Source organism: Mobula birostris, chromosome 28 (assembly GCF_030028105.1).
Source record: "Mobula birostris isolate sMobBir1 chromosome 28, sMobBir1.hap1, whole genome shotgun sequence".
NCBI classification, from domain to species: domain Eukaryota; kingdom Metazoa; phylum Chordata; class Chondrichthyes; order Myliobatiformes; family Myliobatidae; genus Mobula; species Mobula birostris.
In genome coordinates, this window is record NC_092397.1 from 12,570,948 (window position 1) to 12,597,941 (window position 26,994).

Below are 26,994 nucleotides of genomic sequence, written 5' to 3' on the forward strand. Positions count from 1 at the left end.
CCAGTGAACGGCAGTGAAATTGCCTCGTCAATGAGAGAGGTCAGAGGAGAATGGCCAGACTGGTTCAAGCTGACAGTAACTCACGTTACTACAGTGGTGTGCAGAAGAGCATCTCTGAACACAGGACGTGTCGAACCTTGAAGTGGATGGGCGACAGCACCAGATGACCACAAACATGCCCTCAGGGGCCTCTATTATTAGGTACAGGAGGTACTGTACCCAATAAAGTGGCCACTGAGTGTATTACAGCAATTAAGACTCACAACACGCTGGAGGAACTCAGCAGGTTGGGCTGCATCCGTGGCAACGTTTCGGGCCGGAGCCCTTCCTCAGGACTGTAGAGGGAAGGGGCAGAGGCCCTATGAAGAAGGGGAGGGTGGGAAGGAGGAGGCTGGTAGGTTCCAGGTGAAAAACCAGTAAGGGGAAAGATAAAGGGGTGGGGGAGGGGATAGGCAGGAAAGGCGAAGAAGGAATAGGGGAAAACACAATGGGTAGTAGAAGGAGGTGGAACCATGAGGGAGGTGATAGGCAGCTCAGGGAGGGGGCAGAGTGAAACAAGGATAAAGGAAGGGAGGGGAAAGGAATTACCGGAAGTTGGAGAATTCTATGTTCATACCAAGGGACTGGAGACTACCTAGACGGTATTCATACCAAGGGGCTATTCCTTCTTCACCTTTCCTGCCTATCACCTCCCTGCATCCCCTCCCCCACCCCTTTATCTTTCCCCTTACTGGTTTTTCACCTGGAACCTACCAGCCTTCTCCTTCCCATCCTCCCCCCACCTGCTTTATAGGGCCTCTGCCCCTTCCCTCTTCAATCCTGACGAAGGGTTCCGGCCCGAAACGTCGACTCATCGTTTCCACGGATGCTGCCCGACCTGCTGAGTTCCTCCAGCGTGTTGTGAGTGTTGCTTTGACCCCATCTGAGTATTTTGTATTTACAGCAAATAAAGTTGATCCTTGCTACTGTCTTTCAAACACATTAACTAACCAATATGAAAGGTGATTTTACTATTAATAATTTATGAGCACTTTTAATATCTCATAGATAGTAGTAGTAGAATTAGGCCATTCAGCCCATCGAGTCTGCTCCGCCATTCCATCAGGGCTGATTTATTAACCCTCTCAACCCCATTCTCCTGACTGTCTTCTCAGCACTGGAGAAGGGTCTCCGCCCGAAACGCCGCCTGTTTATTCGTTTTCATGGATGTTGAGTTTCTCCAGGGTTTTGGGTATGTTGCGTTGCTTTGGATTTCCTGCGTATGCAACATTTCCCATATTTGCGCTGATGGGAATATAGGAAGACGGGCGATGTTTCGCCCCACAGAAAGATGGTGGGCCCAGTGCGGGGCGGAAGTGACGAAGGCGGGGCGAATGACGTCGCCGTCTGGAATTTTTTACTGCGTGTGAAGATGGCCGCGTTCGGGCTGCGCTTCGCAATGGGCCCGGCTCTGCTGCTGGTGGGGTTGGTGTTTGGGGCGGCGGCGGCGGCGGACATGAAGGTGCAGGACGCGCTGGAGGCGGCGGCAACGCCCCCCTTGCTGGGCAGCCTGTACGACGTACGCGTCGATTCCCCCAAGGTGGTGAAAGCGACCAGGGTGGCCGTGAAGGCCTTCAACCGCAGCTCCAAAGACGTGCATCGCAGCGCGGTGTCGAATGTGATATCGGCCCAAGCACAGGTGGGGAGGTGTGGGGTGTGGTTGGGAGGGGGTGGTAGGTGGGGTGCGAGAGAGGGTGTTCGGAGTGGGGGAGGGATGAGGAGGGGACGGAGGGCGGGGAGAGAGGAAGGGGATGCACGAGAAGGGGTAGAGGGTGGGGGGTAGAGGAGAGGGACGGGAGGGGGTAGAGGGTGGGGAAAGGAGGTGGGGGAGGGATGGGGGGGTAGAGGGTGGGGACAGGAGGTGGGGGAGGGAGGTAGGGAGAGGGGAAGGGTGGGTGGGTGTAGAGGGTGGGGAAGGGAGGTGGGGAGGGGAGGGAGGGCGGGGAGAGAGGAAGGGGATGCACGAGAGGGGGTAGAGGGTGGGGAAGGGAGGTAGAGAGTGGGGTGGGGAGGGGTGGGCCAGAAGGGAGAGACAGGAGCGGGTAGATGGTGCGGAAAGGAGGTAGGGAGAGGGGAGGGAGTAGAGGGTGGGGAAAGGAGGTTGGGGAGGGAGGTAGGGAGAGGGGAAGGATGGGAGGGGGTAGAGGGTGTGGAAAGGAGGTAGAGGGGAGGGAGTAGAGGGTGGGGAGGGAGGTAGGGACGAGAGGTGGGAGGCAGAGATTATGGAGGATGGGGCTGGTGAGGGGAGAGAGGAGAGAAGGGTTGAAGGGGATGAGAAGAAAGGGTGAGTTCTCTGGAGAGGAGGGGTCAAGTAGAAGGGAAGTAGGACAGAGGAGTGAGTAGAGACAGAGTGGATCCCTAGGCAATGCTCTAGGGGCAGGGTGGGGTAGAATTTTGGAACACAAGGGCGAAGGCCGTGGAGGTGGCCCCTTCATTAGGTACATCTCCAATATCTAACCAGCCAATCATCGAGCAAGAAGCACACCGACGTGGTCAAGAGGTTCAGTTGTTCAGACTGGGGGAGAAATGTGATCTGAGTCACATTGACCATGGAACGATTGCTGGTGCCAGACGGGCTGGTTTGAGTTATCTCGGAAACTGCTGACCTGCTGGGATTTTGGCACACAGCAGTCTTCACAGATTGCAGAGAATAGTGCAGAAAAAGAAAAAAACATCCAGTGAGCGGCGATTTTATTCAGAAATACGGCTTTCCAGCCCAGCAGCCTATTTAAACAGAGTGCGATTTACAGTAACCACTTAACCCACTGACCGGTACGTCTCGGGGAAACTGGAGCGCCTGGAGCAAACGCACTCACAGGGAGGACGCAGGTGGGAGACGCAACTGAACTCCGAGTTCTGATACCCCCGGAGCTGTAAATTGCATCGCGCTGACCCCTATCTCACAGTAGAGATCGGTGGCGAAAACCCCTTATTGCTGAGGGAGGTCGGAGGAGAATTGCTGGACAAGGTCAAATAACCACGCATTACAGCAGTGGTGTGAACGAGAGCATCTCGGAATGGGCCACGGCGGCAGACGACCACGAACGTACACTCACTGGCCACTTTAATTAGACGCAGGAGCCATCTCAGAAAGTGGCCACTGAGAGTAAAGTTGATACTTGACGCTGGCTTTCAAACACATTAACCGCCCAGTGCGAAAGGGGTTGCCACTATTAATAATAATATCTTATTTACAGGGCCCTTTTCACAGGTGAAACCATGAAACAATTAGGCCATTCAGCCCATCATTTGCGCCACCATGGCTGATTTGTTGACCCTCTCAACTCCTGCCTCCTCACCGCAACCTTTTGACACCCTGATTAATCAAACCCCTATCATCCTGCGCCTTAAATGCACCGAGTGACTTTGCCGCCTGTGGTCAAGAATTCCAGAGGTTCACCACCCTCTGGCTAAAGACAGTGTTCCTCACCTCTGTTCCGAATGGATGTCCCGCTATATTGAGGCTCTGCCCTCTGGTCCTAGACTCTTGTACCCCCTCTATCGGAAACGTCCACTCTATCCAGGACTTTCAATATTTGGTAGATTTAAATAAGGTCGCCGCCTCATTCTTCTAAATTCCATGAGTACGGACGGAAAGCCTTAAAATGCTGGGATCCTGGGATCGTTCTCGTGAATCTCCTGTGGACCCTCCCCAATGCCAGCATGTCCTTCCTTTGAAAAGGGGTCCAAAACTGCTCACATTTCCTTTAAGGGGCTCACAGCACTCCCAACTGCAGTGTAGTTACAGACAATATAGTTCAAAGTAGTTTACAATGTGAAAAAGTGCAAAGTATAAAAATAAGGCAAAATAACGTTAGTTAAAAGCAAAGTTCGATAGATTTTGATCGGGCATTTAGAAATGTCAGTTGAATCTGCTTCTCGTATAGTTTTAAGCATCAAGTTCCACAGGTTAGGAGCCTAGTTCATAAAAACAGCTGACCTGCCAGTTCTCTTCTGAGGGAGATTACTTAAATTTAAGGCACAGGCGATAAAGTGGAGAGGATGTTTCCCATGATGGGAAAGTCTACATCCAGAAGGCGCAGCCTGAGAATAGTGAGATGAAATGGTGAGCAGACTCAATGGGCCAAATGGTTTAGTTCTGCTCTGATGCCTTATGGTCTTAAGAAGACCTAAGAGCCCAAGCAGATTTATAAAATGAATGAGGAAATCTACAGATGCTGGAAATCCAAAACAACACACACAAAATGCTGGAGGAACTCAGCAGGCCAGGCAGTGTCTATGGAGAAGAGTAAATGGTCAACATTTCAGTCCAGGACCCTTCGTCAGGTCTGGAATGGGAGGGGGAAGAAGCCAGACTAGTGGGGGGCGGGGGAGTGAAATTGGAGAGCTGGGAAGTGATTGGTGAAAGAGACAAAGGGCTGGAGATTGGGAAATCTGATAGGAGAGGGTAGAAGGACATGGAAGAAGAGAGCACTGGGGGAGCTGATGGGCAGCGATGGAAAGAGAGGGAAATGGTGAGGTGGGGGGCATTACCTGAAATTCAAGAAATTGCTGTTCATACCATCAGGATGGAGGCTACCCAGACGGAATATAAGGCGGTGTTATAAAAAGGAAAGCGATTCAGTAATATATTCTGGTCTCAGACCATTGAGCGCTTTGGCAGCAAGTAAGAGGACTTTAAAATTAATTCTGAAAGATGCAGAGTAGGTGGGGTTGGCAGTGGTGTACTCCCTCGTCCTGGTTAACAGCCATGAGAGCGAAACAGGAGTCCTCACGCTGTTAAAAGCTGCAAAATTGAACTAAGCAGCAGATGAAATCCTGCTGCAAGGCCACAACCCAAAGCATTGACCAGCACTTGACCACAGAATTCTATCAATTCTACACTCTAAATTCCAGCCTCCATTAAACTTCTGGTAACTATTTTGGGAAATGTTAAGACATTGACGCAGCAGTTGGGCACCACACGAATCAAATACCACCACGGACTGGGATACGGGGCATTTGGGCTCCACGGGGAATCAAATATCATCCTGGACTGGAATAAGGGGCAGTTGGGCACCACTGGGTATAAAATATCTGGACTGAGATATGGGGCAGTTGGGCACCACAGGGAATCAAATATCATCCTGGACTGGGATATGGGGCAGTTGGGCTCCAATAGGTATAAAACTCATCCTGGAGTGACATACGAGCAAGTTGAGCACCACTGGGTATAAAACAGATCCTGGACTGGGATACAGGGCAGTTGGGCACCACTGGGTATAAAACATATCCTGGACTGAGATACGGGGCAGTTGGGCACCACTGGGTATAAAACACATCCTGGACTGGGATACGGAGCATTTGGGCTCCACTGGGTATAAAACACATCCTGGACTGGGATACAGGGCAGTTGGGCACCACTGGGTATAAAACATTATGGGCTGGGATACGGGTAGTTGAGTACCACTGGGTAGAAAACATCCTGGACTGAGATACGGGCAGTTAGGCACCACTGCGTATAAAACACGTACTGGACTGGGATACGGGGCACTTGGGCAGCACGGGGAATCAAATAGCATCCTGGACTGGGATACGGGGCAGTTGGGTACCACTGAGTATAAAACACATCTTGGACTGGAATAGGGCAGTTGGGCACCACTGGGTATAAAACATCCTGGACTGAGATAATTGGCAGTTGGGCACCACTGGGTATAAAACACATCCTGGACTGGGATATGGGGCAGTTGGGCTCCAATAGGTATAAAACTCATCCTGGACTGAGATACGAGCAAGTTGGGCTCCAATAGGTATAAAACTCATCCTGGACTGAGATACGAGCAAGTTGGGCTCCAGTAGGTATAAAACAGATCCTGGACTGGGATACAGGGCAGTTGGGCACCACTGGGTATAAAACAGATCCTGGACTGGGGTACGGGGCGGTTGGGCTCCACCGGGTATAGAACATCCTGGACTGGGATACGGGATATTTGGGCACCACTGGGTATAAAACACATCCTGGAATGGGATATGGGGCATTTGGGCACCACTGGGTATAAAACATTATGGGCTGGGATACGGGTAGTTGAGTACCACTGGGTAGAAAACATCCTGGACTGAGATACGGGCAGTTGGGCACCACTGCGTATAAAACACGTACTGGACTGGGATACGGGGCACTTGGGCAGCACGGGGAATCAAATAGCATCCTGGACTGGGATACGGGGCAGTTGGGTACCACTGAGTATAAAACACATCTTGGACTGGAATAGGGCAGTTGGGCACCACTGGGTATAAAACATCCTGGACTGGGAGATGGGACATCTCGGCTCCACAGGGAATCAAATATCATCCAGGACTGGAATACGGGGCAATAGGGCACCACTGGGTATGAAACATCCTGGACTGGGATACGGGATATTTGGGCACCGCTGGGTATAAAACACATCCTGCAATGGGATATGGGGCATTTGGGCAGCACGGGGAATCAAATATCATCCCGGACTGGGATATGGGGCAGTTGGGCTCCAATAGGTATAAAACTCATCCTGGACTGAGATAAGAGCAAGTTGGGTTCCAATAGGTATAAAACAGATCCTGGACTGGGATACAGGGCAGTTGGGCACCACTGAGTATAAAACACATCTTGGACTGGAATAGGGCAGTTCGGCACCACTGGGTAGAAAACATCCTGGACTGAGATAATTGGCAGTTGGGCACCACTGGGTATAAAACACATCCTGGCCTGGGATATGGGGCAGTTGGGCTCCAATAGGTATAAAACTCATCCTGGACTGAGATACGAGCAAGTTGGGTTCCAATAGGTATAAAACAGATCCTGGACTGAGATGCAGGGTAGTTGGGCACCACTGGGTATAAAACAGATCCTGGACTGGGGTACGGGGCGGTTGGGCACCACTGGGTATGAAACATCCTGGACTGGGATACGGGGCATTTGGGCACTGCTGGCTATAAAACACATCTTGGAATGGGATATGGGGCATTTGGGCAGCACAGGGAATCAAATATCATCCTGGACTGGGATACGGGGTAGTTGGGCTCCAATAGATATAAAACCCATCCTGGACTGGAATAAGGGGCAGTTGGGCAGCACTGGGTATAAAACATTCTGGACTGAGATACGGGGCAGTTGGGCACCACAGGGAATCAAATATCATCCTGGACTGGAATAAGGGGCAGTTGGGCACCACTGGGTATAAAACATCCTGGACTGGGATATGGGGCAGTTGGGCACCACTGGGTAGAAAATATCCTGGACTGGGATATGGGGCAGTTGGGCACCACTGGGTAGAAAATATCCTGGACTGAGATAATTGGCAGTTGGGCACCACTGGGTATAAAACATATTCTGGACTGGGATATGGGGCAGTTGGGCTCCAATAGGTATAAAACTCATCCTGGACTGAGATACGAGCAAGTTGGGCTCCAATAGGTATAAAACAGATCCTGGACTGGGATACAGGGCAGTTGGGCACCACTGGGTATAAAACACATCCTGGACTGGGATACGGGGCGGTTGGGCTCCACTGGGTATAGAACATTTCCAGGACTGGAATACGGGGCAGTTGGGCACCACTGGGTATGGAACATCCTGGACTGGGATACGAGGCATTTGGGCACCGCTGGGTATAAAACACATCCTGGACTGAGATACGGGGCAGTTGGGCTCCAATGGGTATAAAACCCATCCTGGACTGGGATACGGGACATTTGGGCTCCATGGGGAATCAAATATCATCCTGGACTGGAATAAGGGGCAGTTGGGCACCACTGGGTATAAAACATCCTGGACTGGGATACGGGGTAGTTGGGCATCACTGGGTAGAAAACATCCTGGACTGAGATAATTGGCAGTTGGGCACCACTGGGTATAAAACACATCCTGGACTGGGATACGGGGCGGTTGAGCTCCACTGGGTATAGAACATTTCCAGGACTGGAATACGGGACAGTTGGGCACCACTGGGCATGAAACATCCTAGACTGGGATACGGGGCATTTGTGCACCACTGGCTATAAAACACATCCTGGAATGCGATATGGGGCATTTGGGCAGCACAGGGAATCAAATATCATCCTGGACTGGGATACGGGACATTTGGGCTCCACGGGGAATCAAATATCATCCTGGACTGGAATAAGGGGTAGTTGGGCACCACTGGGTATAAAACATCCTGGACTGGGATACGGGGTAGTTGGGCACCACTGGGTAGAAAACATCCTGGACTGGGATAATTGGCAGTTGGGCACCACTGGGTATAAAACACATCCTGGACTGGGATATGGGGCAGTTGGGCTCCAATAGGTATAAAACTCATCCTGGACTGAAATACGAGCAAGTTGGGCTCCAATATGTATAAAACAGATCCTGGACTGGGATACGGGGTAGTTGGGCACCACTGGGTAGAAAACATTCTGGGCTGAGATAATTGGCAGTTGGGCACCACTGGATATAAAACACATCCTGGACTGGGATATGGGGCAGTTGGGCTCCAATAGGTATAAAACTCATCCTGGACTGAAATACGAGCAAGTTGGGCTCCAATATGTATAAAACAGATCCTGGACTGGGATACAGGGCAGTTGGGCACCACTGGGTATAAAACAGATCCTAGACTGGGGTACGGGGCGGTTGGGCACCACTGGGTATGAAACATCCTAGACTGGGATACGGGGCATTTGGGCACCACTGGGTATAAAACACATCCTGAAATGGGATATGGGGCATTTGGGCAGCACAGGGAATCAAATATCATCCTGGACTGGGATACGGGGCAGTTGGGCTCCAATGGGTATAAACCCCATCCTGGGCTGGGATACGGGACAGTTGGATACCACTGAGTATAAAACATCCTGGACTGAGATAATTGGCAGTTGGGCACCACTAGGTATAAAACACATCCTGGACTGGGATATGGGGCAGTTGGGCTCCAATAGGTATAAAACTCATCCTGGACTGAGATACGAGCAAGTTGGGCTCCAATAGGTATAAAACAGATCCTGGACTGGGATACAGGGCAGTTGGGCACCACTGGGTATAAAACAGATCCTGGACTGGGGTATGGGGCGGTTGGGCTCCACTGGGTATAGAACATCCTGGACTGGGATACGGGATATTTGGGCACCACTGGGTATAAAACACATCCTGGAATGGGATATGGGGCATTTGGGCAGCACAGTGAATCAAATATCATCCTGGACTGGGATACGGGGCGGTTGGGCTCCAATAGGTATAAAACTCATCCTGGACTGGGATACGGGGCAGTTGGGCTCCACTGGGTATAGAACATTTCCTGGACTGGAATACGGGGCAGTTGGGCACCACTGAGTATAAAACATCCTGGACTGGGATACGGGGCATTTGGGCTCCACGGGGAATCAAATATCATCCTGGACTGGAATAAGGGGCAGTTGGGCACCACTGGGTATAAAACATCCTGGACTGGGATATGGGGTAGTTGGGCACCACTGGGTAGAAAACATCCTGGACTGAGATAATTGGCAGTTGGGCACCACTGGGTATGAAACACATCCTGGACTGGGATACGGGGCGGTTGGGCACCACTGGGTATAAAACACATCCTGGACTGGGATACGGGGCGGTTGGGCACCACTGGGTATAAAACACATCCTGGACTGGGATACGGGGCGGTTGGGCTCCACTGGGTATAGAACATTTCCTGGACTGAGATACGGCGCAGTTGGGCACCACAGGGAATCAAATATCATCCTGGACTGGGATACAGGGCAGTTGGGCTCCAATAAGTTTAAAACCCATCCTGGACTGGGATACAGGGCAGCTTCCAGCACGGGGTATAAAAATATCATACTCATCAGGATATGGGGCAGTTAGGCGTCACAGGGAACCAAATATTATCTGGGCTAGGATACGGGGTAGTTCAGCACCTCGGGGTATAAAATACAATCCTGGTTTTGGGTAAGCGCAGTTGGGCACCTTAGGGAATTGGGGATTCCCGTACCATCAAGGATGGGGATACGGGATAGCTCGGCACGACGGGGTATCAAATACAATCCTGCGCTGGAATGATGGGCACCATCGGGTATCAATTACCATCCTGCGCTGGGCTATGGGGTAGTTGGGCACTGTGAGATATCAATGTCCAGGACTGGGAAGATGGGCACCTCGGGGTATCAAATATCAACCAAGCTGGGATGTGGCCCTTGGGCACCATTGGGAATACCATCTTGGCTTGCACGTGGCAGCTGGGCACCACAGGGAATCAAATACGATCCAGGACAGGTATAAGGAGCAGGTGGGCACCCACAGGGAATCAGATACCATCAAGAACTGGGTTAGGGGGCAAATAGGCAGTACAGGGAATTCAATACCACCCTGCTCTGGGATACGGGGTAAGTGGGCACCACAGGAATCAAATACCACCCTGGACAGGGATACGGGGCAGCTGGGCACCACGGGGAATGAAATACCCTGCTCGGGAGTGATATGGGATTGTTGAGAACCAGACGGAATGGAAACTATCCTGGACAGGAATGAGGGGCAGATGGGATATCAGATAACATCTTGGCTGGGATGTGGCAGCTGAGCACTATTGGAAATCAAATACCACCCTGGACTGGGATAAGAGGTAGATGGGCACCACAGGAAACCAAATACCGTCTTGCCTTCAGATACTATGCAGTTGGGCACCGCAGGGAATGGAATACCATCAAGGACGGGGAAATGGGGTGTCTGGGCACCATGAGGTATCAATTACAATCCTGCACTGGGATACGGGGTAGCGGGGGCCGCTGGGTATCAAATACAATCCTGGACTGGGATGAGGGGCAAATGGGCCCTAAAGAAAATCAAGTACCATCCTGGGGTTGGATACCGTGCAGTTAGGGTCCTCGGGGAATCCCATACCATCAACGACGGGGATACGGGATAACTGGGCACCATGGGGTATTAGTTACAATTGCACTGGGAAGGAGGGCAGTTGCGCACCAGGGGGGAATGAAATACCATCTCGGCTGGGGGATGTGGTAGCTGAGCACTATCAAATGCTATCAAGGACTGGAATGAGCGGCAAATGGGCCCGACAGGAAACCAAATAACCATCCTGGTTTCAGATACTATGCGGTTGGGCACCTCAGGGAATCAAATACCATCCTGGGCAGGGATGTGGGGCAAATGGGCCGTACAGGAAATCAAGTACCATACTGGTTTCGGACATGTGCAGTTGGGCACCACAGAGAATAAAATATCATTGTGGACAGGGTTAGGGGGTAAATGGGCACCATGGGGTATCAATTATCATCCTGCAGTGGTATAAGGAGGTTGGTTGGGCACCACAGAGTATCTGGTAAAATCCTGGATTGGGATACGGGGCAGCTGGGCACCTCAGGGGATCAAATACCATCGAGGACTGGGATATGGGGTAGTTGGACACCATGGGGTATCAAATACCCAGCTTGACTGGGCTACAGGGTAGTTGAGAACCAGACAGAATTAAAACCAAACTGGACTGCGATACAGGGTAGTTGGGCACCGCAGTGAATCAAGTACCACCCTGCACTGGAATACTGGATAGTTGGGCACCACGGGGATATATTACCACACTGAACTGGCATATAGGGCAGCTGGCAACCACGGAGACTCAAATATTACCCTGGCTGGTATGTGTCAGCTGGGAACCACAAGGAATCAAAAAGCATCCTGGACAGGGATACTGGGCAGTTAGAAACCTCAGGGTATCAAATACAATCCTGGACTGGGATATGGGGCAAATGGGCCGTACAGGAACCTGGGTTCTGATACTGTGCAATTGGGCACCGCAGGGAATCAGATACCATCAAAGACATGGATACGGGGTAGCTGGGCACCATGGGGTATCAAATGGATCCAGGACAGGGATAAAGGGGAAGGTGGGCCCACAGGGAATCAGATTCCCTGATCGACTAGAATACAGGGTTGTTGAGCACCACGGGGCATCAAAAAAATCCTGGATTGAGATACGTGGCAGTTGGGCATCACGGGGAATCAAATACCATCAAGGACAGATTTAGGGGGCAAATGGGCACTACTGGGAATTCAATACCACCCTGCACTGGGATACGGGGTAGTTGGGCACCACAGGAATCAAATAACCATCCTGGACTGTGTTACGGGGCACCTGGGCACCACGGGGAATGAAATATCCTGCTCGATAGGGATATGGATTGTTGAGAACCAGAGGGAATCAAAGCCATCCTGATCTGGGATACGGAGCAGTTGGGACGTCAAATAACATCTTGGCTGGGTTGTGGCAGCTGAGCACTATGCGAACTCAAATACCACTCTGGTTTCAGATACTGTACAGTTGGGCACCTCAGGGAATCAAATACCATCAAGGACGGGGTAGCTGGGCACTGTGGGGTATCAACTGCCATCCTCGACTGGGATAAGGGCTGCTGGTCACTGCAGGATATCAATACCATCGGGGACTTAAATACGGGGAAGATGGGCACCATTAGGAATCAAATAGCCTCGTGGACTGGAATAGGGGGCAGTTAAGCACCATGGGGTATCAAAAAGTGTCCTAGACTGGGATACGGGGTAGTTGGGCACCGCGAGGTATCAAATATCAACCAAGCTGGGATGTGGCCCTTGGGCACCATTGGGAATCAAATGCCATCTTGGCTGGCATGTGGCAGCTGAGCACCACAGGGACCCCACCTAATCGACTAGGATACAGGGTTGTTGGGCACTACGGGGTATCAAAAAATCCTGGATTGGGAGACGTGGCAGTTGAACATAGAATAGTACAGCACATTACAGGCCCTTCGGCCCACAATGTTGTGCCGACCCTCAAACCCTGCCTCCCATATCACCCCCCACCTTAAATTTCTCCATATACCTGTCTAGTAGTCTCTTAAACTTCACGATTGTATTTGCCTCCACCACTGACTCAGGCAGTGCATCCACGCACCAACCACTCTCTGAGTAAAAAGCCTTCCTCTAATATCCCCCTTGAACTTCCCACCACTTACCTCAAAGCCATATCCCCTTGTATTGAGCAGTGGTGCCCTGGGGAAGAGGTGCTGGCTATCGACTCTCTATCTGTTTTTCTTAATATCTTGTACACCTCTATCATGTGTCCTCTCATCCTCCTTCTCTCCAAAAAATAACACCCTAGCTCGCTTAATCTCTGATCATAATACATACTCTCTAAACCAGGCAGCATCTTGGTAAATCTCCTCTGTACCCTTTCCAATGCTTCCACATCCTTCTTATAGTGAGGTGACCAGAACTGGACACAGTACTCCAAGTGTGGCCTAACCAGAGTTTTATAGAGCTGCATCATTACATCGCGACTCTTAAACTCTATCCCTCGACTTATGAAAGCTAACACCCCATAAGCTTTCTTAACTAACCTATCTACCTGTGAGGCAACTTTCAGGGATCTGCGGACATGTACCCTCAGATCCCTCTGCTCCTCCACACTACCAAGTATCCTGCCATTTACTTTGTACTCTGCCTTGGAGTTTGTCCTTCCAAAGTGTACCACCTCACACTTCTCCGGGTTGAACTCCATCTGCCACTTCTCAGCCCACTTCTGCATCCTATCAATGTATCTGCAATCTTTGACAATCCTCTACACTATCCACAACACCACCAACCTTTGTGTCGTCTGCAAACTTGCCAACCCACCATTCTACCCCCACATCCAGGTCGTTAATAAAAATCACGAAAAGTAGAGGTCCCAGAACAGATCCTTGTGGGACACCACTAGTCGTAATCCTCCAATCTGAATGTACTCCCTCCACCACGACCCTCTTGCCTTCTGCAGGCAAGCCAATTCTGAACCCACCTGGCGAAACTTCCCCGGATCCCATGCCTTCTGACTCTCTGAATAAGCTTACTGTGTGGAACCTTGTCAAATGCCTTACTAAAATCCATATAGATCACATCCACTGCACTACTGTCATCTACATGCCTGGTCACCTCCTCAAAGAACTCTATCAGGTTTGTTAGACACGATCTGCCCTTAACAAAGCCATGCTGACTGTCCCTTATCAGACCATGATTCTCTAAATGCCCAGAGATCCTATCTCTAAGAATATTTTCCAACAGCTTTCCCACCACAGACGTAAGGCTCACTGGTCTATAATTACCCGAACTATCCCTACTACCTTTTTTGAACAAGGGGACAACATTCGCCTCCCTTCAATCCTCTGGCACCATTCCCGTGGACAACGAGGACATAAAAATCCTAGCCAGAGGCTTAGCAATCTCTTCCCTCGCCTCATGGAGCAGCCTGGGGAATATTCCGTCAGGCCCCGGGGACTTATCTGTCCTAATGTATTTTAACAACTCCAACACCTCCTCTCCCTTAATATCAACATGCTCCAGAACATCAACCTCACTCATATTGACCTCACCATCATCAAGTTCCCTCTCATTGGTGAATACCGAATAGAAGTATTCATTGAGGACCTCGCTCACTTCCACAGCCTCCAGGCACATCCTCCCACCTTTATCACTAATCGGTCCTACCTTCAATCCTGTCATCCTTTTGTTCTTCACATAATTGAAGAATGCCTTGGGGTTTTCCTTCACCCTACTCACCAAGGCCTTCTCATGCCCCCTTCTTGCTCTTCTCAGCCCCTTCTTAAGCTCCTTTCTTGCTTCCCTATATTCCTCAATAGACCCATCTGATCCTTGCTTCCAAAACTTCATGTATGCTGCCTTCTTCCACCTGACTAGATTTTCCATCTCACACGTCACTCATGGTTCCTCCAGCCTACCATTCTTTATCTTGGACACCACGGGGAATCAAATACCATCAAGGACTGGAATAGAGGGCTGGGATACGGGGTAGCTGGGCACCAGGGGGTTTCAATTATAATCCTGTACTGGGATACGGGGTAGCTGGGCACCATGGGGCATCAATCACATTTGCACTGGGAAGAAGGGCAGTTGCACGCCAGGGGGAATGAAGTGCCACCTTGGCTGGAGCATGTGGCGGCTGAGCACTGTGGGGAATCACATACGGTCCTGGACTGGGATACGGGCCAGCTGGGCACCTCAGGGTATCAAATACCATCGACTGGGATGCGGGGCAGTTGGGCACCATGGGGGACCAAATACCCTGCTGGACAGGGCTACAGGGTAGTTGAGAACCAGACAGAATTAAAACCAAACTGGACTGCGATACCGGGCAGTTGGGCACTGCAGAGAATCAGGTACCATCCTGCACTGGAATACGGGGTAGCTGGGCACCCACATAAATCTATTACCGCACTGGACTGGCATATAGGGCAGCTGGGCACCACGGAGAATCAAATATTACCCTGGCTGGTATGGTGTCAGCTGGGCACCACGGGGAATCAAAAAACATCCTGGACGGGGATACAGGGTGGTTGGTGACCACAGGAATTAAGTTCTATCATGGACTGGGATAATGGGCATTTAGGCTCCACGGGGAATGAAATACCCGCTCAACCTGGATACGAGGCAGTTGGGCAGTTCAAGGAATCAAATACCACCCTGGACTGAGATATAGGACAGCTAGGTACCTCAGGGTATCAAATATCATCTGGGCTGGGTTAAGGGGCAAATGGGCCCTACAGGAAATCAAATACAATCCTGGGTTTGGCACTGCGCAGTTGTGCACCTCAGGGAATCAAGTACCATCCTGGACTGGGGTGCGGATCAGTTGGGCAACAGGGGGAATGAAATGCTCGGCTCGACAGGGATACAAGGTAGTTGAGAACCAGAGGGAATCAAAACCATCTTGGACTGCCATATGGGGTAGTTGGGCACTGCGGGATATCAAATAATGTCCAGGACAGGGATACAGGGCAGTTGGTCACAAGAAGGAATTGCATACTATCCTGGACAGGGATACAGTGTAGTTGGGCACCACGGGAATCAAATTCCATCCTGGGATACAGGTCAGCCTGGCAACACGAGGTATCAAATATCGAACTGAAACAGGATACGGGGCAATTCGGTACCACGGGGTATCAAATACGATCTGGGCTGCGATACGGGGCAGTTGGGCACCTCAGGGAATAAAATACTGTTGGGGTCTGGGATGCGGGACAAATGGGCCCTACATGAAATCAAATACCATCCTGGGTTGGGATACTGTGCAGCTGGGCACCGCAGGGGATCCCATACCATCCTGCACTGGGATACGGGGATGATGGGAACCTCGGAGTATCAAATACCAACCGAGCTGGGATGTGGCCCTTGGGCACCATTGGGAATCAAATACTATCTTGGCTGGCATGTGGCAGCTGGGCACCACAGAGAATCAGATACCCTGTTCGACTAGGATACAGGGTTGTTGGGCACCACGGGGTATCAAAAAAATCCTGGATTGGGATACACGGCAGTTTGGCACCACAGGGAATCAAATACCATCAAGAACTGGGATGGGGGCAAATGGGCACTACTGCGAATTCAATAGCATCCTGCACTGGGATACAGGGTTACTGGGCACCACAGGAATCAAATACCATCCTGGTCTGGGATACGGGGTAGCTGGGAATGAAATACCCTGCTCGACAGCGATACGGGCTAGCTGAGAACGAGAGAGAATCAAGACCATCTTGGACAGGAAAGCGGGGTAGTTGGAATATCAAATAACATCTTGGGCACTATGGACAGGGATACGGGGCAAATGGGCACTGCAGGACCCATTCAGGGCCCCAAACAGACCTTCCGAGTGAGGCAACATTTCACCTGCACATCTGATGGGGTGAGGGGGTGTCATCTATTGTGTCCGGTGCTCCCGATGCAGCCCCCTCTATGGCGGTGAGACCTGCGGCAAAGTGGGGCACCACTTCGTCAAACACCTCCGCTCCAACAGAACTTCCCAATGGCCAAACGTTTTAATTCCCATTCCTGTTCCAACATGTCGGTTCATGGCCTCCTCTTGCAGCTACAATGGGGCCATCCTCAGTGGAGGAGCAACACCTTATATTCCTTCTGGGTAACCTTGCATAGTTATTGATTTCTCCTTCCTGTTAATAAAAGGAATTCCCTCCCTTTCCCTGTTTTTCTATTTCCCGTTCTGGGCTCTTACCCCTTCTCACCTTCCTATCACACTGTGCCCTTCCTCCTTCCCTTTCTCCTTTCGTCCTCTCCCCTCTCCTGTCAGATTCCTTCCTCACCAGCTCTTTTCGATCCTCATCCACAAAAGCTGCTGCTTTTGTGATAATGGCGACTCGTAGATATCATAAGACCATAAGATATAGGAGCAGAAGTAGGCCATTCAGCCTATCGAGTCTGCTCCGCCATTCAATCACGGGCTGATCCAATTCTTCCAGTCATCCCCACTTTCCTGCCTTCACCCCATACCTTTTGATGCCCTGGCTAATCAAGAACCTGTCTATCTCTGTCTTAAATGCACCCAATGACTTGGCCTCCACAGCCGCACATGGCAACAAATTCCACAGATTTACCACCCTCTGACTAAACTAATTTTTTCGTATCTCTGTTCTAAATAGATGTCCTTCAATCCTGAAGTCTTGCCCTCTTGTCCTAGAGTCCTCTACCATGGGAAATAACTTTGCCATATCCAATCTGTTCAGGCCTCTTAATGTTTCTATGAGATCCGCCCCCCCCCCGCCATTCCCCTGAACTCCAAGGAATACAGCCCAAGCGCTGCCATACGTTCTTCATACAGTAACCCTTTCATTCCTGGAATCATTTTCGTGAATCTTCTCTGAACCCTCTCCAATGTCAGTATATTCTTTCTAAAATAAGGAGCCAAAAACTGCACACAATACTCCAAGTGTGGTCTTAAGAATGCCTCAAGGAGCCTCAACATCACATCCCTGCTGTTGTATTCTATACCTCTAGAAATGAATGCCAACATTGCATTCAATTTCTTCACCAACGACTCAACCTGCAGGTTAATCTTTAGGGTATCCTACACAAGGATCCCCAACTCCCTTCGCATCTCTGCAGTTTGAATTCTCTCCCCATCTAAATAATAGTCTGCCTATTTATTTCTTCCACCAAAGTGCATGATCATACACTTTCCAACATTGTGTTTCATTTGCCACTTCTTTGCCCATTCTCCTAAACTATCTAAGTCTCTCTGCAGGCTCTCTGTTTCCTCAACACTACCTGCTCCTTTACCTATCTTTGTATCATCGGCAACTTTAGCCACAAATCCATTAATACCGTAGTCCAAATCATTGACATACATCGTAAAAAGCAGCGGTCCCAACAACGACCCCTGTGGAACTCCATTGGTAACTGGCAGCCAGCCAGAATAGGATCCCTTTATTCCCACTCTCTGTTTTCTGCCAATCAGCCAATGCTCCACCCATGCTAGTAACTCCCCTGTAATTCCATGGGCTCTTACCTTGCTAAGCAGCCTCATGTGCAGCACCTTTTAAAGGCCTTCTGAAAATCCAAGAACAGCACATTTACTGCATCTCCTTTAACTACCCTGCTTATAATTTCTTCAAAAAATTGCACTAGGTTTATCAGGCAGAATTTTCCTTTCAGGAAACCATGCTAGCTTTGACCTATCTTGTCATGTGCCTCCAGGTATTCCGTAATCTCATCCCCAATAATGGATTCCAACAATTTCCCAACCACTGATGTCAGGCTAACAGGTCTATAGTTTCCTTTCTGCTGCCTCCCACCCTTCTTAAATAGCGAAGTAACATTTGCAATTTTCCAGTCATTTGGTACAATGCCAGAATCTAATGATCCTTAAAAGATCATTATTAATGCCCCCGCAATCTCTCCAGATACTTCCTTCAGAACCCAAGGGTGCATTCCATCTGGTCCAGGAGATTTATCCACCCTCAGACCATTAAGCTTCCTGAGCACCTTCTCAGTCATAATTTTCACTGCACAAATTTCACTTCCCTGATACTCTTGAATATCAGGTATACTGCAGATGTCTTCCACTGTGAAGACTGATGCAAAATACACATTCAGTTCCTCTGCCATCTCTCTGTCTCTCGTTACAATATCTCCAGTGTCATTTTCTGTTGGTCCTATATCTATTCTCAACTTTCTTTTACCCTTTATATACTTAAAAAAGCTTTTAGTGTTTTCCTTGATATTAGTCGCCAGCTTCCCTTCGTAATTCATCTTTTCCTTCCTACTGACCTTCTTAGTTTCCTTCAGCAATTTTTTAAAAGCTTCCCAATCCTCTATCTTCCCACTAGCTCTGCCCTCTCTTTTGCTTTTACTTTGGCTCTGACTTCACTTGTCAGCCACAGTACTGTACTTCTTCCATTCAAAAAAAAATTATTTGGAATATATCTGTCTTGCACTTCCCTCATTTTTCACAGAAACTCCAGGCCACAGCTGCTCTGCAGTCCTTCCTGCTAGTGTCCCTTTCCAGTCAACTTTCGCCAATTTCCCTGTCATGCCATTGTAGCTTCATTTATTCCACTGAAATACCGACAGATTGGATTTTAGTTTCTCCTTTTGAAGTTTCAAAGCGAACTCGATCATATTGTGATCACTGTTCCCTAAGGGTTCCCTAACCTTAAGCACCTCCGGATCATCACACAACACCCATTTCAGCACAGCCGATCCCCTAGTCGGCTCAACAACAAGCTGCTCTGAAAAGCCATCCCTTAGACATTCTACAGATTCTCTCTCTTGAGGTCGTGGTTTTTCCAATCCGCTCTCATGCTAAAATTCCCAACGATTATCATGACATTGCTCTTCTATCTCCTGCTGTGATTTGTAATCCACATCCCGGCTGCTGTTTGGAGTCATTACTGGAGTGTGAAGGAGGATCAGATCCTGTCTCCCATTCCTGTTTTAATTAAGAAGTTCCCCACATCCCTACCCCGGCTGCCAAGACTATCCTGCCCAGATCTATGCTCATGTGTTAACCCTTCCATTCCCAGAAGGACCTTTTCTGGAAGCACATTCTTTCTTAAATAAAGTAGACCAGAACTGCTCCAAAATGAGGTCTCACAGGTGTCTTGTAACGCCTCAGCATTACACACTTCCTTTTATATTGTAGTCCTCTCAAAATAACTGCTAGCATTGCATTTGCCTTCCTCACCACCGGCTCTGCCTACAAGTTAGATTTTGGGGAATCCTGCAGGAGGTCTCCCAAGTCCCTTTGCACCTCTGATTCCTGAATTTGCTCCCTGAAACTCCCCATCAGTGTGTCCATAAGGACAGTCATATTAACCTCTGCCCCAGAGATACTGAAGGCAACGGAGGCTGCGCCACCCTGAACAGACGCTCACCAGCCATAACGGCGACCCGCACCTATCAGGCAGGGGCGTTACCGCCACCTACTGGAAATGGAGTGCTCCTACCTCCCAAACCTGTTTTGATTAAAAAGGCTCACCCAGGGTCCCCTAACTGTCCCTGGCTCGGTTGCTAAAGTATCTTGCAACCTAGGCAGCCCGGACCTACCCTTAAATTGCCTAAACAGCTTCCTGCATTCCAACAGGTATCTGCGGCAGACCGCGATCACATGTTCCGCCGGTCACTGGCACCGTACAAAAATCACACCACCCGTCCCCATGATTACCAACAAGCACCTCTACCACCATACCAGGCAGTGCATTCCGGGCATGTACTTAGGGTGAAAAACTTACCCCTCAGTTCCCCCTCTCACCTTCAATGCATGCCCTCCAGTATTAGACATTTCTACCCTGGGAAACAGACACTCCCTTGTCTACTCTATCTATGACTCTCATAACCTTATAAACCTCGATCAGCCTCGGACGCTCCCAGAAAACAACCCAAGGTAATCCAGCCTGTCATGACAGCCCACGCCCTCCTGGTGAACCTCTTCTGCACCCTCTCCAAATCTCAATATCCTTCCTATGGGGGTAGGGGGCCGACCGGAACTATACGCAATACTCCAGGTGTGAGTTCTACCAAATCAGTCAATCTAACCGGGAGAATATTTTTGTCACAGTTAGAAACAGAGAAAACCTATAGCACAATACAGGCCCTTCGGCCCACAATACTGTGCCGAACATGTCCTTACCTTAGAAATTACCTAGGGTTACCCATAGCCCTCTATTTTTCTAAGCTCCACATACCTATCCAGGAGCCTCTTAAAAGACCTTATCATATCTGGCTCCGCCGCTGTCGCCGGCAGCCCATTCCACGCACTCACCACTCTCTGCGTAAAAAAAACATCTCCTCTGTACCTTTTTCCAAACATCTTAAAACTGTGGCCTCTCGTTCTAGCCATTTCAGCCCTGGGAAAAAACCGCTGACTATCCACACGATCGATGCCTCTCATCATCTTATACACCTCTATCAGGTCACCTCTCATCCTCCATCGCTCCAAGGAAAAAAGGTCGAGTTCACTCAACCTATTCTCAAAGGCACGCTCCCCAATCCAGGCAACATCCTTGTAAATCTCCTCTGCACCCTTTCTAGGGTTTCCACATCAGTTAGACATGAAAGTGCTCATTACCTTAACGTCGACAATATCTTCAACCCCGGTCCTAATGCCCTTCACCTCCTCATCCCAAACCGTTACCCACGACTCAGTTCTTGCCAAAATCCATTTCATCCTGTCACTGAGCTTCCCGATCTGAACTTACCATCGGCTGCACTCAGTCACAAACCACCGGCCCCCGTCAGGCTCGTCAGCGGCTACAATATCCAGACCACACTGCGGTTTCATCCCCGAAGGGAAAAGACGCATTCTTTCCTCTGTCCCCGGCCCACCTGGCTTCACCCGTCGTCTTTGACCTTAACCTCATTCCCACGTCATGATTTTATATTCTGGCCTCTTCCCCTTCCTCTCCAGCCCTGATGAAGTGTCTCGGCCCGAAACGACGGCTGGTTATTCTTTTCCATAGATGCTGTCTGACCTGCTCAGTTCCTCCGGAATTTTGTATTTCCGTAGATCATGTCCGACCTGCTCAGTTCCTCTGGCGATTTGCGTGTCTGTGTTGCCTAGTATTTCCACCATTTCTCATGTTTGCGGAGGGGAGTAGTTGAGGAGGGGGAGGGGGAGTGGGAGTGGGTGAGGACGGCGAGAGGGAGGGAGGAGGGGATGTGGGAGAGAGGGAAGGGGAGGTGTGTGGGGGCGAGAAGGAGGAGGGGAGGGAGGGAAGTGAGGTGGGGTTGGGAGGAGGGTGGTAGGAAGAAGGAGGAGGGGATGTTGGAGAGGGTGAGGGAGAGGTGTGTGGGGGAGAGGAGGGAGGGAAGTGAGGTGCGGTGGGAGGGAAGTGAGGTCGGGGTGGGATGAGTGTGGTGGGAAAAGGGAGGAGGGGAAGAGCGAGGACGGGGGAGGGAGGAGGGGAGGAGTTTTGGGGTGGTGGATGAAGGGAGATGGGAGGAAGGTGAGAGGGAGATGGGGAAGGAGGTGGGGTTGGGCTGGCGGAGAGAGGTGAGCAGTGGGGAGGCCGTGGGTGGCGGAGTTGGGGGAGGGAGGTGTAGGGGTGGGGAGAGAGTTGGTAGGAGTGGTGGGGTGGTGGAATGAATTTGGGGAAGTGGGGTGTGGTGAGGGAATGGGGGAGAGAGATCGGGGTAGGAGAGGGCAGAGGGGTGGGATGGAAGTAGAGTTTGTAGAGGTGAGGAGTGGGGGCGGATTGGGTTGTGGTTGAGGTGTAGAGATTGTGGAGACGGGTGGAGAAGTAGGGGTGTATGGGGGGCAGGTGAGGATTAGTGAGGGGGTGGGTTTGGGTGTATGGAAGAGGGGAAGGGGGGTTTGGGGAGGAAAGGGCAGAAAGATGGGAAGGAAGGTTGGGTGCTGTGGGGAGGAGTGAGAGAGGAGGAGCTAGGGAGTAGGAAAATTGTTGGAGTGGGTGAAGACATTGACGGATGTGGATCAACGCTATAAGAGATATAACGAGCGCAGTGGATAGAGGGGAACAGATGGACGTTATCTACTTGGATTTCTAGAAGACGTTCGATAAAATGCCGCATAAACGACTTAGCCATAGATAAAGATGCATAGAGTTGGGGTGATGTATTAGCATGGATAAACGATTGGTTAACCAATGGAAAGCAGAGAGTTGGCATACATGGGCGTTTCTCTGGTTGGCAATCAGTGGTGAGCGGTGACACACATTAACAATCTGGAAGAGGGGACCAAGTGTAGTGTATCTAATTTTGTTGATTAGTACTAAATTGAGTGCAGAATATACGGAGGGTCTGCAGAGAGATATAGGTAGGTTAGGTGAGTGGGCAAGTGTCTCTCAGATGGAGTACAATGTTGGTAAATGCGAGGTCATTCTCTTTAGAAGGAAAATAGAACAGCAGATTATTATTTAAATGGTAAAAGATTGCAGCATGCTGATGTGACTGGGGACTCGGGAGTGCTTGTGCATGAATCACAGAAGGTTGGTTTGCAGGTACAGCAGGCTATCAAGAAGGCAAATGGGACAAAACATAGAACATAGAATAGTACAGCACAGTACAGGCCCTTCGGCCCACAATGTTGTGCCAACCCTCAAACCCTGCCTCCTATATAAGCCCCCACCTCTGCTCCATTCCTCCACTGCTAGAAGGATTGAATTTAAGAGCAGGGAGGTTATGCTGCAACTGTACAGGGTACTGGTGAGGCTGCACCTGGAGTACTGCGTGCAGTTCTGGTCTGCTTGCTTGAGGAAGGATCTATTGGCTTTGGAGACGGTGCAGAGGAGGTTCACCAGGTTGATTCCAGAGATGAGGGGGTTAGACTATGAGGAGAGATTGAATCGCCTGGGACTGTACTCGCTGGAATTCAGAAAAATGAGAGGAAATCTTATAGAAACATAAAATTATGGAAGAGATAGAGGCAGGAAAGTTCTTTCCACTGCTAGGTGAGACTAGAATTAGGGGACATAGCCTCAAGATTTAGGACAGTAGATTTGGGACTGAGATGAGGAGGAATTGTTTTGCCCAGAGGATGGTGAATCTGTGGAATTCTCTGCCCAATGAAGCAGTGGAGGCTACGTCAGTAAATATATTTAAGACAAGGTTGGATAGATTTTCGCACAGTAGGGGAATTAAGGGTTATGGGGAAAAGGCAGGTGGGTGGAGATGAGTCCATGGCCAGATCAGTCATGATCTTATTGAATGGCGGAGCAGGCTCGACGGGCCGGATGGCCGACTCCTGCTCCTGTTTCTTATAACCAGCAGAGTGTAGGTGGTGGGTGTGTGCAGATGAGTGACCACGCCTGGCTCGATACATACAGACACCCTGTAGAGATGTTTTGAGGCCTTTCTGACTGTAGGGTGCTCTTGCAGGTGGTGTCGGGGCTCATGTACCATCTCACCCTGGAGCTGAGAACCACCGTCTGCAGGAAGAGTTCTGTTTCCCGCAACTGTCCCTTCCACAAGAATCCTCGGTATGCCAAGGTGAGCAATCAGTGCACTGGTGGTCTCGGAAGAGAGGGGCGGGGGTCCTGTCCCCAGGGACACTGGAACCTGGTGGGGGTTCATGAATCTGCCGGGGTACCGGCGGGAAACTCTTTTAATACTGGCTTCTGCTTTTCCCCGCAGACAATGACCTGTAGATTTAAAGTCTGGGATCGCCCGTGGGTCGGACCAATGCAGATGTTCGAACAGCGTTGCTCCAGGACGGCAAAGTGACCGGTCTGTCGGACCCCGGCGGCACACAACGTGGCGCGCACCGCTCAGCTAAAGCAATACTTCTGATGACCAGGTCAAATGGATACGAATACAGCACTTTACCACGGCCCGGGGCGCCTCGTAATGCAATCTCTGCAACGCATACAGACAAACGAGCGTGTGTATACACTCGCTCACTAATATACATTCCCCAGGCTACTATCTCTCTCTCTCTTTTACACGCCATCTTTGAGTTGGAACTCGTCATAGACATCGAGGGGCCAAATAACCCGCTCCTGTGCCAGACCGCTGTACGTTCTGTGCTCAATAGTATTTGGGTTCCAACTCGCGGGCTGACCAGTTATTACCATAATTGTATACTGTAATTAATCTGCTAATGTATATTTTTATTCTTGCGCAATAAAGTTTTTGCATTCTGAGTCTGCCTGTGTTTGCAATGTTAACAGGGTAACTCAGTGAATTGGGTCGACCCAGCACTGACCACCACGGACTATAGTGCGCTCAGCGATCGTGTTTACACCCAGCATCTCGATAGGAGCGACGGGTAATTCGTCGTGTGAGTGGTGTAATTTCAAATGTGGCGGGTGGGTGTAAGACCAGAGGACTCGGCCTCAGAATAGAGGGCCGTCCTTTTAGGAGGGAGAGGAGTAATTTCTTCAGCCAGAGAGTGGTGAATCTGTGGAATTCGTTGCCACAAGCAAGCCTTCAATTACGTTTAAGACAGAGATTGATAGATTCTCGACTGGTCAGGGTATGAAGTAACACGGGGAGAAGGCAGGAGATTGGGGACCGGGAGGGAAAATGATGAAATGGCGGAGGAGATTCGACAGGCTAAATGGCCTAATTCTGCCTTTATATCTCACGGCCTTATAAAGTGCTTTCATCATGGAAACTGTACCGTTTCACGTTCTAATCAGGAACACTCTCCAGAGCCTCAACGTCCTTCCTCTCGTGGGAGGACCAGAACTATACGCAATACTCCAGATCTGAGTTTTATGAAGTCTGTCAATCTAACCGGGCGAAGACTTTTGTCACAGTCAGACATGAAAGTGTTCATTGCCCTAACGTCGACAAAATCTCCAACCCCAGTCCTAATGCCCTTCACCTCCTCATCCCAACCCGTTACCCACGACTCAGTTCTTGCCAAAATCCATTTCATCCTGTCACTTCGCTTCCCGATCTGAACTTACCATCGGCTGCACTCAGTCACAAACCACCGGCCCCCGTCAGGCTCGTCGTCAGCGGCGATGATATCCAGACCACACTGCGGTTTCATCCCCGAAAGGAAAAGACGCATTCTTTCCTCTGTCCCCGGCCCACCTTGCTTCACCTGTCGCCTTTGATCTTATCCTCATTCCCACATCATGTTTTTATATTCTGGCCCCTTCCCTTCCTCTCCAGCCCTGAAACATAGAAACATAGAAAATAGGTGCAGGAGTAGGCCATTCCGCCATTCGAGCCTGCACCGCCATTCAGTATGATCATGGCTGATCGTCCAACTCAGAACCCTATACCTGCCTTCCCTCCATACCCCCGATCCCTTTAGCCACAAGGGCCATATCTAACTCCCTCTTAAATATAGCCAATGAACTGGCCTCAATTGTTTCCTGTGGCAGAGAATTCCACAGATTCACCACTCTCTGTGTGAAGAAGTTTTTCCTCATCTCGGTCCTAAAAGGCTTCTCCTTTATCCTCAAACTGTGACCCCTCGTTCTGGACTTCCCCAACATCAGGAACAATCTTCCTGCATCTAGCCTGTCCAATCCCTTTAGAATTTTATACGTTTCAATAAGATCCCCCGTTCAATCTTCTAAATTCCAGAGAGTATAATCCTAGTCAATCCAGTCTGTCATCATAAGAAAGTCCTGCCATCCCAGGAATCAATCTGGTGAACCTTCTTTGTACTCCCTCTATGGCAAGAATGTCTTTCCTCAGATTAGGGGACCACAACTGCACACAATACTCCAGGTGTGGTCTCACCAAGGCCTTGTACAACTGCAGTAGTACCTCCCTGCTCCTGTACTCGAATCTTCTTGCTATGAATGCCAGCATACCATTCGCCTTTTTCACCGCCTGCTGTACCTGCATGCCCACTTTCAATGACTGGTGTATAATGACACCCAGGTCCCGTTGCACCTCCCCTTTTCCTAATCGGCCACCATTCAGATAATAATCTGTTTTCCTGTTTTTGCCACCAAAGTGGATAACCTCACATTTATCCACATTAAATTGCATCTGCCATGAATTTGCCCACTCACTTAACTTATCCAAGTCACCTTGCATTCTCTTAGCATCCTCCTCACGGCTAACACTGCCACCCAGCTTCGTGTCATCCGCAAACTTGGAGATGTCGTATTTAATTCCCTCGTCTAAGTCATTAATATATATTGTAATCAACTGGGGTCCCAGCACTGAGCCTTGTGGTACCCCACTAGTCACTGCCTGCCATTCTGAAAACATCCCGTTTATTCCCACTCTTTGCTTCCTGTCTGTCA

At 50.0% G+C, this 26,994-nt stretch overlaps 1 protein-coding gene across 1 annotated transcript; it reads left to right on the forward strand.

The window, feature by feature from the left end:
• Positions 1-1,382: 1,382 nt before the first annotated feature.
• Positions 1,383-24,918, forward strand: LOC140188823 (cystatin-2-like). The gene is made up of 3 exons (XM_072245475.1): positions 1,383-1,678; positions 24,155-24,265; positions 24,410-24,918. Exons 1-3 carry the CDS (start codon positions 1,412-1,414, stop codon positions 24,497-24,499), a joined length of 468 nt encoding a protein of 155 aa, XP_072101576.1. The 5' UTR covers positions 1,383-1,411; the 3' UTR covers positions 24,500-24,918.
• The last annotated feature ends 2,076 nt before the right edge of the window (positions 24,919-26,994 follow it).